The sequence below is a fragment of the Rhinolophus sinicus genome, linkage group LG01 (assembly GCF_036562045.2).
Source record: "Rhinolophus sinicus isolate RSC01 linkage group LG01, ASM3656204v1, whole genome shotgun sequence".
Taxonomy (NCBI): Eukaryota; Metazoa; Chordata; class Mammalia; order Chiroptera; family Rhinolophidae; genus Rhinolophus; species Rhinolophus sinicus.
In genome coordinates, this window is record NC_133751.1 from 176,795,112 (window position 1) to 176,809,648 (window position 14,537).

The following is a 14,537-nucleotide window of genomic DNA, read 5'->3' on the forward strand; positions in this document are numbered from 1 at the left end:
GAGGAGATGGTGCAGCAAGGTCTTGCAAAGCGCTGCCCTTACACTAGAAGCTGGATTCCTGGCCGCAGGGCTGGGCGCCAGCACCAGCAGGCTCGTTCTCTTGTGTAGGTTTGCGGACCTTCCTGGCCGCTTAGCACTGAGTGTGGTGACCCAAACAAGTCTGTGACTTCTCCAATAACTATTTTTAATATTAAAATGTAATTTACAAATAGTAAAATGTACCTATCTTAAGTGTACAGTTCAATGAGTTTTGATAAGTGTAAATACACGTGTGCTCTTTTTAACCACATAAAGATCCAGAACATTTCTGTCACCCCAGAAATGTGCCCCTCCCGAATTCCTATGTTGAAATCCTAACCCCCCAGTGTGATGGTGTTAGGAGGTGGGGCCTTTGGGAGGTGATTAGGTCCCTCCTGGGTGGGATGCGTGCCCTCATAAAAGGGACCCCGGAGAGCTCCTCTCAGTGTAACCATGTGAAGTTATATTGAGAAGACAGCCATCTGTGAACCAGAAAGCAGGTGTTCACCGGGCACCAAATCTGCTGGTGCGCCATGACCTTCGACTCCCAGCCTCCAGAACTACTGTGAGAAGTAGATTTTTGTTGTTGATAAGACACCCAGTCTATGGCATTCTGTTACAGCAGCCACCCCCCCTCCCCTGACTCCTACAGGCAGCCACTGTTTGATTTTTGTCACTATAGATTAGTTTCACCTTCTTGAATCTGTAAGTTTATGTCTCTTACCAAATTGGGAGGTTTTCAGCCATTATTTCTTCAAACACGTTTCCAGTCCCATTCTTCATTCCTTCCACCAGAACTCTCATGACATAGATCTTTTGTTATTTTGTTACAGTCTAAAGGCCTGAAGGATCTGGGTTTTTGTTGTTGTTTGTTTGTTTTAAGTCCATTTCCCTCTGTTGCTTAGATTGGGTAATTTCTATTGCTCTACCTTCTAGTTCATAGATATTCTTTCTTTAGTTTCCGCCATTCTGCTGTTGAGCCCATCCACTGAGCCTTTTATTTTGGTCATTGTATTTCTTGGTTCTAAAATTTCCATTGGGCTTTTCTTTATATCTTCCATTTCTATGCTGAGACTTTCTGTTTCTTTGCTGATACTTTCTATTTTTCTTTTTTCATTTGCTTTAAGCATGTTCTTAATTGCTTGTTGAAGCATTTTCATCATATGTGCTCTAAATCTTTTAAAGATAACTCTAATATCTCTATCATTGTTGGCATCTATTGTCTTTTTTTATTTAGTTTGGGATCTTTCTGGTTCGTAGTTTGATGAACACTTTTCTGTTCAAACCTTTGCATTTTCATATTATGTTGTGAGACTGAATCTCTCAGAAGGTATAAACCTTCTGCCTTAGTTGGCTTTTACTAACACTACTCCAGCAGGGAAATCGGTGTTGGAGGATGTGGGGGGGTTGCCTAGTGCCAGGTGGAGATAGAAGACCAGGTTCCCCACTTGACCTCTGTTGACACCTGAAGGGGGCATTTTTCACTACTGCTGGGCAAGGTGGGCATTCCAGTTCCCTAGGTTCAAGAAGCCTCCTTGCCGCTGGGCAGCAAAGTCCGGACTCTCCACTAAGCCTCCTCTGACGCCACCCAGTGGGGAGGGAGAGAGATGCCTCATTGCAATGCTCCCTACATGGTCTCCACTAACACCGTGAGTGAGGGTTGGGGGGCTCTTATTGGTCAGTGGGGATGAAATTCCCGACTCCATGCTTGTCCTGCTCTGACACCACCCTGGCCTGGTGTCGTAGCCTCATGGGGGGGAAATCTAGGCTTCCCGCTTGGTCTGCGGGTGGAGCTGGGGGTGAGATTTTTCTGTGGTGTTTAGCTGGAGTACAGCCGTTATTGTCTAAACATTTGCTGTCTTGCTAGGGATTTTTAGTCGGCAACATTGGCATTTCTAGATTGCTGGCCTTTTCAGTTCCGTAGTCAGATATATGAGGCAAAAATAAAACCAAGGAACTCATCACTGGTCATCTTATGTTTGTTTTATACAGAAGGTTCAGGGGTTTTAGTTCTACTTCGGAGTAATCTGCTCATCTTTCTGGAAGCAGAAGTCTTTGTATTTTCTTTCATGTAATGTCTGGTCAAGCCTTTTGCCCATTTATAATTGGATGCTGGGCCTTTTTATTATGGATTTATAGGAGCCATTTATATATTTTTGATATGGTATGTGTTTTGTCAGGTATGTGTTTTGCAGTCATACTCTCCCAGTCTGTGGTTTGCTTTTCCTATCTTAAAACTGTGAGTTTGACAAACAGAAGTTTTAAATTTTGATGAAGTCCAATTCTAGACATCTTTTTGAACTAAACTCCTTTACCGATATGAGCCAAGGTCAGCTTCTGTTGCTTGCAGCTAAGAATGCTGGCTAATATAAGCCTGCAAAGAATCACCTTGATACTGATACATACACTGATTTAATGCTCAAAGCATTTTTGGAATTGTCTCCACAAAACGTTTCTAAGCCTCACCAGAAACAAGGCTCAGTATTTTAGAGTATTGCCTAATTCTCCACCTCAAACATCATCTTGGAACTTAATCATCTGTCAGACCTGGGTCTATAAACTTTGGGCTATTGCACAAGTAAAATTCACTCTCAAGCTAGGAAATGTCACCACAACAGATATTACTTAACTAGATGTGCCATGAGTTTTGATGATTTGCATTTAGCTCGTTTCCCTCCATACTGACTAGTAAATTTGGATGTAACATACCTAATTATATACTCCCCACTGTCAGCAACTACTCCATTTGCATTCTCACTCGAAATACAGTCTTTCCAGATTGAGGTGCTCAGAGCTCTGAGGAGGGGAAAGAAGGAAATCATTTTTAGTCTTATGCTAAAAGAGCCACATCCTTCCTGCCCAAGGGAATAGTAGTGAGGAATCAGATAGTGAGGAAAGGCTGGGAAAACAAGACTGCTCCTCAGCTCATCCAGAATGCAAAAAATGAAAACGTGTCTGGTACATTTATATTCGTATATCTAAATACCTGGTCCTGCTAAAACAAATCACCAGGAGTTGGTTGTGACTTAGATTGACTATGGCTCTGCCTCCTGTTTCTATGGGTGTCTGAAGACTCCTGAAAGCCCTGGAGTCTCTTTAAGAGAGTGACCTTTCCTTCCATCTCTCATTGATAACAACTGTACTGGCACTGACACAGCCGCTCCAGCTTGGTGGTGATTTCTCTGGTGAGTAGCGGTTCATGTTGTCCATGGAAGAGAACAGGGTGACATTCAACCCAGATGGGATGGAACTAGCAAGTAGTTATTGAAACCGAAGACAAAAGTGCCATAGATTCTGTACCAAGTGGAATAGCGGAATGGCACACCCACATCTATGGTTGTGATACTTTTTCATCATGACTTATAGGTATAAAACATTCACAAGCCAGAGCCCCTAAGGAATTTCATAGTGTTATGAAAAGAACTGAATATACAACTGACAGATAATGATAAGGTTAGTCACATTTAACTCCTTAGGCATATAGAGTCCAAGTTTTGTTACCCTCTTTTTTTTTGTTTTTAAAGAATAGACTCAGAGCTACACATACTTATATATAATACTCTAGAACTACTCGGTCATTATTTATTCACTATAATACAAATTTTCCATTTAACTTAAGGGTAATTGTTGGATTACATGCTTATGAAATAAGTTTTGAGGATACGACTGCTGAGTTTATTCGAATAAAACGTTTTTTTAAAATAAGAAATAACAAAGACTAGAAGCAAACTGTAAAAAGAAAGTATGCTTACACAAATTTTAAAAGATTAAGTGATTGATATATTCCTGAGTTTTCCTTTAGTCAAATATAAATTTCTGTCTCTGCTTTTACCACTTCAAATCCCCTCGGTACTCTGACTGACACAGGAGCCTCTACCTCTCATGGACTCTGGCGTTGGGAAAACTGTCTGATCTTTCCAAGTACCTTCCCTGGGTTTCCTAACTCATGGCATTTTGTGGGCTCTGCAAGTAATGCTTATTTCTACCGAAAACTCTTGAATATGGAACTCAGGTTCATCTAAAAATCTAAACAAAAAACATTTCTGGAAATATTGTTGATAGCTATTTCCACAGAATAATACTGAGCAGAATATTCCTAAATTCCTTTATACCTATAGCGGTAATGCTTCAGCATGGTAGATGTGGAGTAATTCCATTGTAATCTTAACAATTCATAGAGATTGGCCTAGTTCCACTATGTATTTGATAACACATAATACATATCTGTCATGTGTATAAAACATTATGAGCATTTGTGTTCAATAAAACGATAGCCCAATAACAAATGACATTTTATTATTCAAATGACCTTATAATGTCAACACCGATGCTAATAAAAATATATAATATGCTGAATTCATCAATGGCAAAGTCAGTTGTAACTCACTTGAAGGTTCCCACATTTCAAAGTAAGCTTTTCATAGATAAGTGAAAATCCTCTATTTTGTAGCATTTTCATCTTTGTAGCATTTTCATCTGTTAAAGTCTGGACAAGGCATAGGCATCCCTGTTAGAGCAGGCAAAGCAGAGATGGAACAATTAGGTCCCTAGACACATTGCATGTGCTATGAGCACATTTCTAATCCTATGGGGTTGAAAATTCTGAGTTTCCACATTCTCCATGATTCACCAATCAAAATAAAAGCATAATTCAAATCTAGACAGATGTAAAAGACTTCAGTTTCCATTTAAAGGTGATGTTTTCCTTTTTCATATTATTTGTAATTTATAAAAAAGAAAATTCTTTTTGTCTGCTAAGGTTTTTAACTGTTGAAATTGTGGGTTCTCTCCGTATTGAATGTTAAGGGACGCTGCTCTGCTCTCTGTTTCTAGGCTATTAGAAATAACAAAGTGTAAGCTCAATGACTCAGTACAGGGTTGGTAACATGGTGACCCTTTAAAAGCAAAGACATACAAAAAGGATTTTTTTTCCCAAAGAATATTTTAACAAATAGGGGTTTGCTTTGCATATACATGTCATAGTTAAAGATAAAATTTGGATTAGTTGTTATATTCAGGAAATAGGTACTTCATTAATTAGCCCTTTGTGTGTATGGGTGTGTGGGGGGAGGGAGACAGACATTATTTTTCAGCTTAAGTAAGACTCTAACTTCCTGAGAACTTTCTAATAAGGTAAAATACTGGTTGAGATATTCAGTTTTCTTACCAGGAATGGTAAGAAAAGTATACCTTGTACATTCATGAGAAACTGAAGTAGATTATCAGTAATTAACCTAATGAGACATCTGTTTCAACAGATGTTTTTAGTTGAGGGAAGTGTAAACATGATTCTAAATTTACAAATATGTTGGTTATTCTTCCTCGTCTAGGCTGTTGAGCCAAAGTTTACGTAAATTAGAAGAAAGCCTGAGTCTGTAAAAATTTGAAGTATTACATAAATGCAGATAAAGAAATACAAGAAGGTCAGTTGGCAGTTATTTTCATAGTTATTTACAGCGCCTTCTGTTGCTTTCCTTCAAAGCTCACATACAAGTGACCTGAGTGACTCCGTCTTCCTGATCAAACTGTCCGTCGTCTAATTCCCGCAGGACACTGTCACTGCTGCTGAACCCAGAGAAGCTGCTGTAGTGTGCTGGCCTCTTTTCCTTCATCCAGCATTCTCTAGGGGAGTGGAGGCCCTCCTCTGGCGGCTTTCTGTTTTCTGGAGCTTGTGACGGTGACGCAGCCGTGTCCGATCCGATGCTCCTATTGGTGGCTTTGTTCCTGTCATCACCTTTTATATGCCGGCTGGCTTTCCTCTGAAACAGAGATGGGTGGCCAGGAGTTAAAAAGATGGGCGCTTTCCGGTCGCTCTGATCTAGCACATACTGCTCCCTGCCTGAATTGTCCTTTCTCTGCTTCCCTTCAAAATCCTGCTCATCTTCAAGGACCAGCTCAGAGCCTTCACATTCCCTCCTCTCCCCAAGTGCAAAGGAGCACCCCTCTTTCTATTTCACACCCCTTTGTGACTTCCCGGCACATTTTTCTTGTCATTGGCAGGTGGGTTGTGTACACGTCTGTGCCTCCAAGGACGTGTGAGGAGAGAAACCTGTTGGGATCATACTTTGGGGAACAAAGCAGGGTAGAAATACATTAAAGTTTCCATTTTTCTTCTCGGTGTTAACTGGGATCTAAACAGCAGAAAACGTGTTTCAGTGGCCACCTCACACCCATTTGACTTAGGAATAGGCTGCACAGGAGAGGCACAGATAATTCAGACCGAGTTTATGCCTGGAGCATCTTCCTGGGTCAAGCGGACCCCTCTCCTGTCCCGCTGCAGACCTCTTCTCCCTGACACCTGGGGAGTGGCCAGCGCATTCCTCATTCTGCAGACGGTCTCATAAGGGGGAACGTTTTTGCTATGAAATGCTCACTGAGGGCTGACAGTCTTTGGTGTAGTTCAGAATAAAGAGAACAAGGTCTCTGCCAAGGAGACATAAATCAAAATAAGACATCTACATCAATAAAAGGAGAGATCAGGGAGGGAACTGAAGCAGCTCAACATGTGGGTATTCAGACTCCTGATTTCCTTACGAGGGCTTCTTTACTGTTGATAACGTGACATAAAATATGACATAGAATAAGATTAGAATACAATCATACAGTCTTAATCGTGTTTCTCTGAAAATAAGACCTAGCCAGACCATCAGCTCTAATGCGTCTTTTGGAGCAAAAATTAATATAAGACCCGATATTATTATATATATTATATTATATTATATTATATTATATTATATTATATTATATTATATTATATTATATTATATTATATTATATTATTTTATTATATTCCAGGGTCTTATAGTAAAATAATACCGGGTCTTATATTAATTTTTGCTCCAAAAGATGTATTAGAGCTGATGGTCCAGCTAGGTCTTATTTTTGGGGAAACACGGTAGGCGCGCACACACACACACACACACACACAAAGGAACAAGTGTAAATAAAAAACATGATAAAATTCTAAAAAAAAATAAAAAAGATAAACTTAAAAAGCACAGTAATTTCCCAGTTTACAAAGGGTTTATTTGCTGAAAGTTCATTTATGTTTTTTGGGAACTAGGACTACATTTTCCTAAATGTAAGGCTAAACTTATAAAATTCTTAGGGGAAAAAAAAAAAAAAAGCCCATAGAAGTCAGATACCCAGGCTAGTCTTAACAAAAGTTTATTAACCCGTAGGTTTGTTGAACTGGTTTTCAAGGCAAATATATAAAGGAAACAGCTTTATTAAATTGGATTCTGTGGAATGTAACCACCTGTGGTTATGGAGCCAGTGTTTGTGACATTGTTTGTACAGGAATATGCAGCCATCAGCATGCTGCATAGAAAAGAGTGTGTTGGCAGCTAGCTCAACTTTTTCTTGGCGAATCACTGGAGTCCTCGGGCTCAAGTTTAAGGGAAAAAGTCTACAGTGGTTCTGCTTCAACAAAGGCTCATCTTTGTGGTCCCAAATCAGACACAGTGTGGTGGTAGTGACATTTTCTCTTAGTCCCTTGCATTTATCAGATACCAATACCCGATCTCAAATCCTTTTCCTTTTTATATTCATTCACCAAATGCATTGAATTTAATACAAGTAGTGGACTCTGACAGATTTCCTCTTACACAGGATACAGGATTTGAGAATGGCGTGTTCTCCCTGGCATTGGGACGCTGGCCAGTGAGGATATAGCCTTTTGGCTGCAGGCGGGCCTGACGGGTAGTGCCAGAATGGGCTCCTTTCTCAAGCCTGGCTACCAGCTCCCTTTCCCACATGCACAAAGAATGCATTCACTCATGAATGACCTCTCTGCGTTGACTGAATGAAAATGGGAGGGAGGGCAGAGTGCCGGGGTGCATTTGGCTGCCTGGATCTTTCCTCCCTCAGCAGCACCGGGGCCAAAGGTAAACTTTGCCGTAAATTTGTTATTGTATATCAGCCAACAGAGGCCAACTGTCACATACTCAATGGGAATTTTCTTAGTAAAATTTGGATATTACTCAGAATAATAAGGCTTTCATAGTAATTCACTTTTAGATAAGTATTAACAAGTAAACAGCCACCAAATGCAAATTTCAAATACTTATTAGAAGATGACAAAATACCTAACATAATAACTTTAAAAAAGATTTCAGATCACTTTTCTTTTTTACCATGTGACTCTTCAGCAATGATAACACCTCCCCTACTCTACCCTCACTCCACACGAAATAGCTTTTCCAATAAATCAAACTGCAGCATTCTTATAACTCAAGAGTGTAGGAGTCTGAAGCCTGAGCAGTCCTTAATTATCTGCTGTAACCCTCATTCTGCAGAGGTAGGACCCAGGCCCTTTGTCCAAGGTCAGGGAATGGCGGGCCTCAAACTGGAGCCCACGTGTCTTATTCTTTTCATACTTATATTACCCACATCTGCAAAAAATATGAGTAGATTTGTGCTCAAAGATTTGTGTGTTTCCCAAATAAAATTCTCCTTCAATTATAAAAATATACGTTCAATGTGGAAAGCCTCGCAAAAACAAAGCAAAAAACGAAACCCACCCACAATCCCATCTTGGCAAAGATACCACCATTCAAATTTGGTGTATTTTACTATTTTCGTCTCTAAGTAGCTGTGTATTTACATACACACACATAGATATGTACAGCTTTTCCACTTAGCACTATCTTTTGAATATTTTTCTATGTCAATAAAGATTTTTCCATGCTACATTGCAGTCTCATTCAGGTATCTTCTCCCTTTTCTCTGACATTTTCACTATAAAATTGGGAGAAATTATACCAGGATTTGGATGCAGATCTAATGCCAGCCTGGATAAATCTATTAACATTTGAGAATCATTCTCATTTACTAAAAATGGGTGACCCATTTCAAATACGTGAGACACAGTGACAGGTCAGTTGAATTTAGGGTGTCCTACCATTGCCTTTCATTTGTTATTGTCAGTCTCTTAAAAACAAAAACCAAAGAACAAAGTCAGAATTATACCAGCAATCATAAGACATTGCGTTGTTTGTGACAGTGTTGTGATGGACAGAGTGGCAGAGTAGCTAAAAAACTCTGGTCTATAAAGCAATAGAAACATGGAGTAGACATTCAGGATTTCTCTTCCTCCTTGTGTGTCTCAGGCTTGGGGAGGATTAGGAAGCTACTGTAAGTCTAAGTGCAGCCCTAGTACCACTTGAAGTGAGAGATTTTAAAACACACAGAGACACCACCCCTGTCTGTTCACAGAATATGTCCTGGGTGGTTCCGGCTTGGGGATGTCAAAATCATTCAAGCATGGGAGGGAAAGGATGCCATGGACAACATTTCCAGACAGCTTTCCTAGCCACCTTCGTCTCTGTGTGGGCACGTGACCCAATCAGATCCAATCAGAGGCCTTCCCTGGGATGGCCACACTGCCCAGAGGATAAAGAAGTTCTTGCTTTGTGATGAGGCAGACACGCTCATCTCCTAAGAAGCCCTCTGCACATACACATATAGAAGCTGAAACAGATGCAAGGGGACATCCGAGCAGTGTTGAATCTCTTCTCAGTACCTGAGGCCTTGGCTCTTGCAGCTCTATTTTTGATGTTATGAGCTCTGCCAGTATCGTTCCCACCATGAGGCTGTCAATTCTGTTGATTTTTTCCTCAGAAATGATGGCCATTTGTAAAATGTTGAGAGAGAGAGAGAGAGGGGAGAGAGAGAGAGACAGAGAGAAAGAGAGAAGAGAAGGCTGTAGCTTGGTGAAAAGTTGCTTTGGGTTAGGAGAAAGAAGAATGAAAATTTTTTCTGGCCATTCTCTACATATACTGATCCTTGATTCTTCTTGACAGAATATTTCTTAATGAACTTGGGGTTGTGGGGTAGTCACGGCTCACCTGTGGGCTCTGATGCAGTCTTTCTAATATCTATGTACTTGATCTCTCTGTTCTCCTGTCATGGGGAACCATCTTCCTATCTACCTTTCTACCTCTTCCTACTTATCTACTAAGCCAGCTAGACTCTTTCTTTCATTTTTTTTATTAGTTTCAGGTGTACAAAACAATGTACTAGTTAGACAATTTCACACTCACCAAGTGATAACCCCTCTCCCCCAATCTATTGCCCCTCTGACATCGTATATATCTATTACAATTCCATTGACTCTATTCCCTATGCTGTACTCCATAGCCTGTGACTATATATATATATATATATATATATATATATATATATATATATAATTATAGTTGACATACAGTATTATTCAGCTTCAGGTGTACAGTGCAGTGGTCAGGCACATTTTTTTTTAATTGAAAGATTCCTCCGAAAATTAATGTGAGACAACATGGCTGTATTATATATATACTGTCAGTCTGACTTTGCTAGTTTAAAAAACTTAAAAGTTTTCTAAAACAATATTTTTTGATATACAGAAAAAGAATCACTTTAAATAATTTTTTTGTCCATTTGCAAATTTCCTGTTTTGAAAGTTATGCTTTATTAATGCACAGATTGCTTCATTCAATGATACTATTCTAGCTGTGCATTCAGTAAGGACAAGAAGACGTGAGGCTCAGCCAAGGGCTGAAAAAATGTGAACTTAAGGAGACAACATAAAAGTACTGTCAGAGGTCAAGATAGACAAGATTGCACAGCTCCGTTGCAGGACGAGGCACGTTCACTCACAAGACTTAGAACTACAGGGAAGGAAAAACTTTACCCTCTTAGGTTCAGTGGCTGGGGCCTACGAATTAAACTGACAAAGGACAGGTTAACCAGAGAAAGGACTTATTTTGGATGCACATGGAGGCTTCGCAAGGAAGAACTGAGAACCCGAATTGGCAGTTAGACCCAGGAACTTGTATATCACTTTAACAAAATGCGATAAGTTATGGAGCAGTGACTAGACAAAAGAAAAGGGGTTTGGGCTTCTAGAGGTAGAAAACTGTAGGAGGTAAGTAGATGGGTAAACTAATGGGAGACAGAGGTTGTTTTAGTAAGGTTTGTTTATGCAGACTCAAGTCAGTGCCTTCTCCAGGGATAAGAGTTATCTCTGGTGATTGTCTCCTCTTTCTGGTAGGGGAGAGGGAGACAACTTTACAAATGGAAATTTATGTCACCTTTAAGCAGGGAAATTTATGCCCTGCTTTTTGTTAGAAAGGAGGAGTGCAGAGTGTTCCTCCTGTGTTTGATGTTTATTAATCGCTTTCAGCTCAAAATAATCCTTATGCCAAATCTTTATTTTGAGGTGGCATATCGACCTCCTGCAGAACTGTCTCATGCTGCCGGGTTGCTGGCACATTGCCCTTGTTATATGTTGGTTCAGAAGACTGTTTAAAACCAGTTTCTCATCTGTATTCACCATTTAGAATTACAATGAGAGTTTAAGGATTAAATGCTCCAATATAACATTCAGTTCATAAAGCATCAATATTACTCACTTCTGGTGTTTGAGCAGCTGAATTCCATATAACTGGTCTCTGAAGGAACACAACCTGCTTTGTAGCCAAATTCCCTTCACTGCAAATCAAAAAAAGAGCATGAGTATTTGTGACTTGGTAATTTTGTGTATTTCACACTTGTTTAGACTATTCCACATGTGTCCTTGGTAAACTAATCTTCCGATCCAAAAATAATTAAGAAATATGATTCTATATTAGTTGCAGCTGGAAAAAAACAGGGAAAAGAAATCCCCGAAAACTAAATATGATCATTACAAAAGAAAATTTTAATGTTTAAAACCTGTAACCACACTGTGCTAACATGACTACTTTCATCTCCTTGTGTCCCTTCCTAGTCTCTATCAGCCTGTGTTTCTGCATGTCTGTAACCGTTACTGCACATTTGCATTTCTGTGTTCTGTACTTTTCACCAAACGCCCTTCATCGTTTGTACACTGTGATCATATTCTTAATAGCTGCTCAGTGTCTCAAAGATTAAAAATACCAAAATGTACGAAGCCTTTCCTTTATTATTGAAAGATTAGATTGTTTCCAGTTTTCTGTTAATTATAAATAATGCGGCTATAGAAATGTGTATAACGTTCCTAGTCTTATGACTTATTTCCTTGAGATAAATTCTCAAGAGTGGGGTTCTTAAGTCAAACGAGTATGATTTAAGCTTCTTGGTTCACACTGTCAAACGTGTCTTTTAAAAAGAAGGGACCCATTTGGGCTGCCACATGTGAGAAATATTATATACATTTTCAGTGGGGGGCCTGGAGCCACACACAGCTCGTTTTATTTTCAGATGCCCCTTTGTAGGCAGCTACTCAGTATTCTCCTTATTTAACTATCATCCAGGCCAATTACCCTGTGCCAGAGACTACTTGGGTTTTGGATTTCTCTGAAATGCTTTTCACAGAGTCTCCACGGATTTGTGGGGAGGAGTGTCTGTAGCTAATGTTGCTCAGTTACAACTTTTATTATGCAAAAACCCCGAACAAAACCTCACTATTAGCTGCATTTTATACTGAGCTCTTTTTTTGGAAAACAAATGCAACATTGAAACTCCCGCCTTCAGAGGTATATGTCAACCCTATCCCAACTTTACTGATACAGTTGAATTTTGAGGAACAGGAAAAAAAACCTTCCCCCAAAGTGGTAATGACAGACTATTTCTTTTCTTCTTTTTCTTTGTAAAAGACTGTTTCTAGTCTAATCTCATTTTAATTTGACCTCAGATTAGAAGAAAATGCCTGGTATGAAATATATCGTAACTTTTGGGAACAACTTGAACTATCAGGAGACATAAGTAATGATGTGTGTGTCCAGAGAAGGGACTAGCAGTGTACAGAATAGGCCCATCTGTGTTTGGGAGGCCTGGGGTATAATGGAAAAGGCAGTGGCTTTGGAACCAGAAGTTCCTGAGTTCAAATCCTGACTCTACCACAGCACGTAAGAGCTGATGACTGTAGTGAAGTCCTTAAATCACCTGACTTTCCTTTTCTATCGGGGCCTTGTGAAGGAGAAATAAGTCGATGTGCGTGAAGAGCAAAACAAATGTAATTTACTTCCACTTCCTCCATTTCATTTGATTAACAGTGGGAGGGATGTCTCAGAATCAAAAATTTTCCGGGAGAAAAGTCAAGGGAAAGGGTATGTGAAAATAGAGGTTTCTGGGTAATGATCCATGTAGAGAATCATGTGAGGGAACTAGGCCTAGAACTATCCAAAGATGAGAAGGATGGGTCAGGGTAGAATTACTCTTCTTGAATAGAAAGCAGGAGAATGTCCGGGTAGGGATTGTGGGTGACCCTGAGATAAGTTATTTCCAAAGGACTATGGGATGGGCAAGTCTGAATGCCCTGGGACGTACTGTCTGTCCCAGAGCAGGCTTCTCCTCCATAACTAATCTGGTAAAACAGTAAATGTGGAGATAGTTTCTCAAAGGTCAACTATCTTAGGGCAGTCTCTGGATGCCCACAAGACTTTGGAAGGTCAGTGTCTTCCTATCTCTTGAGAGGCGCTTAAAGCCAGATCCTCAGTTTGAAACATCTGAGACCTCTAAGTCTCTGGTTTTCTCAGGGACATTGTGACTTAAAATAGGTCCTGCTATTTTCAGAACATCTGTGAGTTGTAGAACTCCTTTCGGTTTGGAGAATTTAATCATGGTAGAACTACGAGAAAGAGGTCTGAAGCCTTACAGAGCGACAACTATTTGTGAGGGCAAGCAAGGCCCTCACAGTCTCCATGGCTCCTGGGGTAATTCCATTCTCTGGTCTGGTGTAGAACACTTGCCCTGCAGCATAAATTTCTGACAGGATTTGACTGCTGGAGTCATTATGAGACCAGAGAATGCTTCAAATGCCTTGGATGCTCTCAGAGGGCAGGGCCTCATGTCCTCCCTACAGAAATTTTCATCCAAAACGTGCTGGATGCGAGCGGAAATGGCTTGGACTAGTTCTACAGCTTTACACTACAAAATGGCAGTTTTTCTGTGATGTATTTATCGGAGCGGCAGCCGAGTGTGGGTGAAACAGCACGTATGGCTCTAGAGTCAGCCTGACCTTGGCTTTGCATCCCAGCTCTGCTGCTTACTACTGTGTTTCCCCGAAAATAAGACCCAGCCAGACAATCAGCTCTAATGCGTCTTTTGGACCAAAAATTAATATAAGACCCGGTCTTATAGTAAAATAAGACCGGTTCTTATATAACATAACATAACATAACATAACATAACATAACATAACATAACATAACATAACATAACATAACATAACTTAACACAATATAATACCTGGTCTTATATTAATTTTTGGTCCAAAAGACGCATTAGAGCTGATGGTCTGGCTAGGTCTTTTATTCGGGGAAACAGGGTAGCTATGTGATGTGGAGCGTGTCACCCAATCTTTCTGAGCCTCCTGTTTTTTTTTCTGTAAAACAGAGATGGTTCTAAGGATATCAGTGAGATGGTGAACGTAAAGTTCTTAGCACAGACCCTGAGCACAGTAGATGCTCAATAAATGTTTCCTCCTCCCTCTCTAATCCATGTATTTCATGAGAAAACAAAAAGAAGACTGCATTTGGGTGCCCTTTAAGGGACAGGGGCTTGCTATGGCATCAAGG

At 40.0% G+C, this 14,537-nt stretch overlaps 1 protein-coding gene across 2 annotated transcripts in view; it reads right to left on the reverse strand.

Annotated features, from left to right (window-relative positions):
- Positions 1-4,297: 4,297 nt before the first annotated feature.
- The window catches only part of RFTN2 (raftlin family member 2), a 55,470-nt gene continuing 45,230 nt past the window's right edge, over positions 4,298-14,537 (reverse strand). For both annotated transcript variants that reach the window (XM_019750748.2, XM_019750750.2), the window contains exons 9-10: positions 11,412-11,490; positions 4,298-5,777 (exon numbers count right to left, since the gene is read on the reverse strand). In XM_019750748.2, the coding sequence (XP_019606307.1) occupies positions 5,502-5,777; positions 11,412-11,490 (355 nt within the window). In that variant the 3' untranslated portion in view covers positions 4,298-5,501. The remainder of the gene's footprint in view (positions 5,778-11,411; positions 11,491-14,537) is intronic.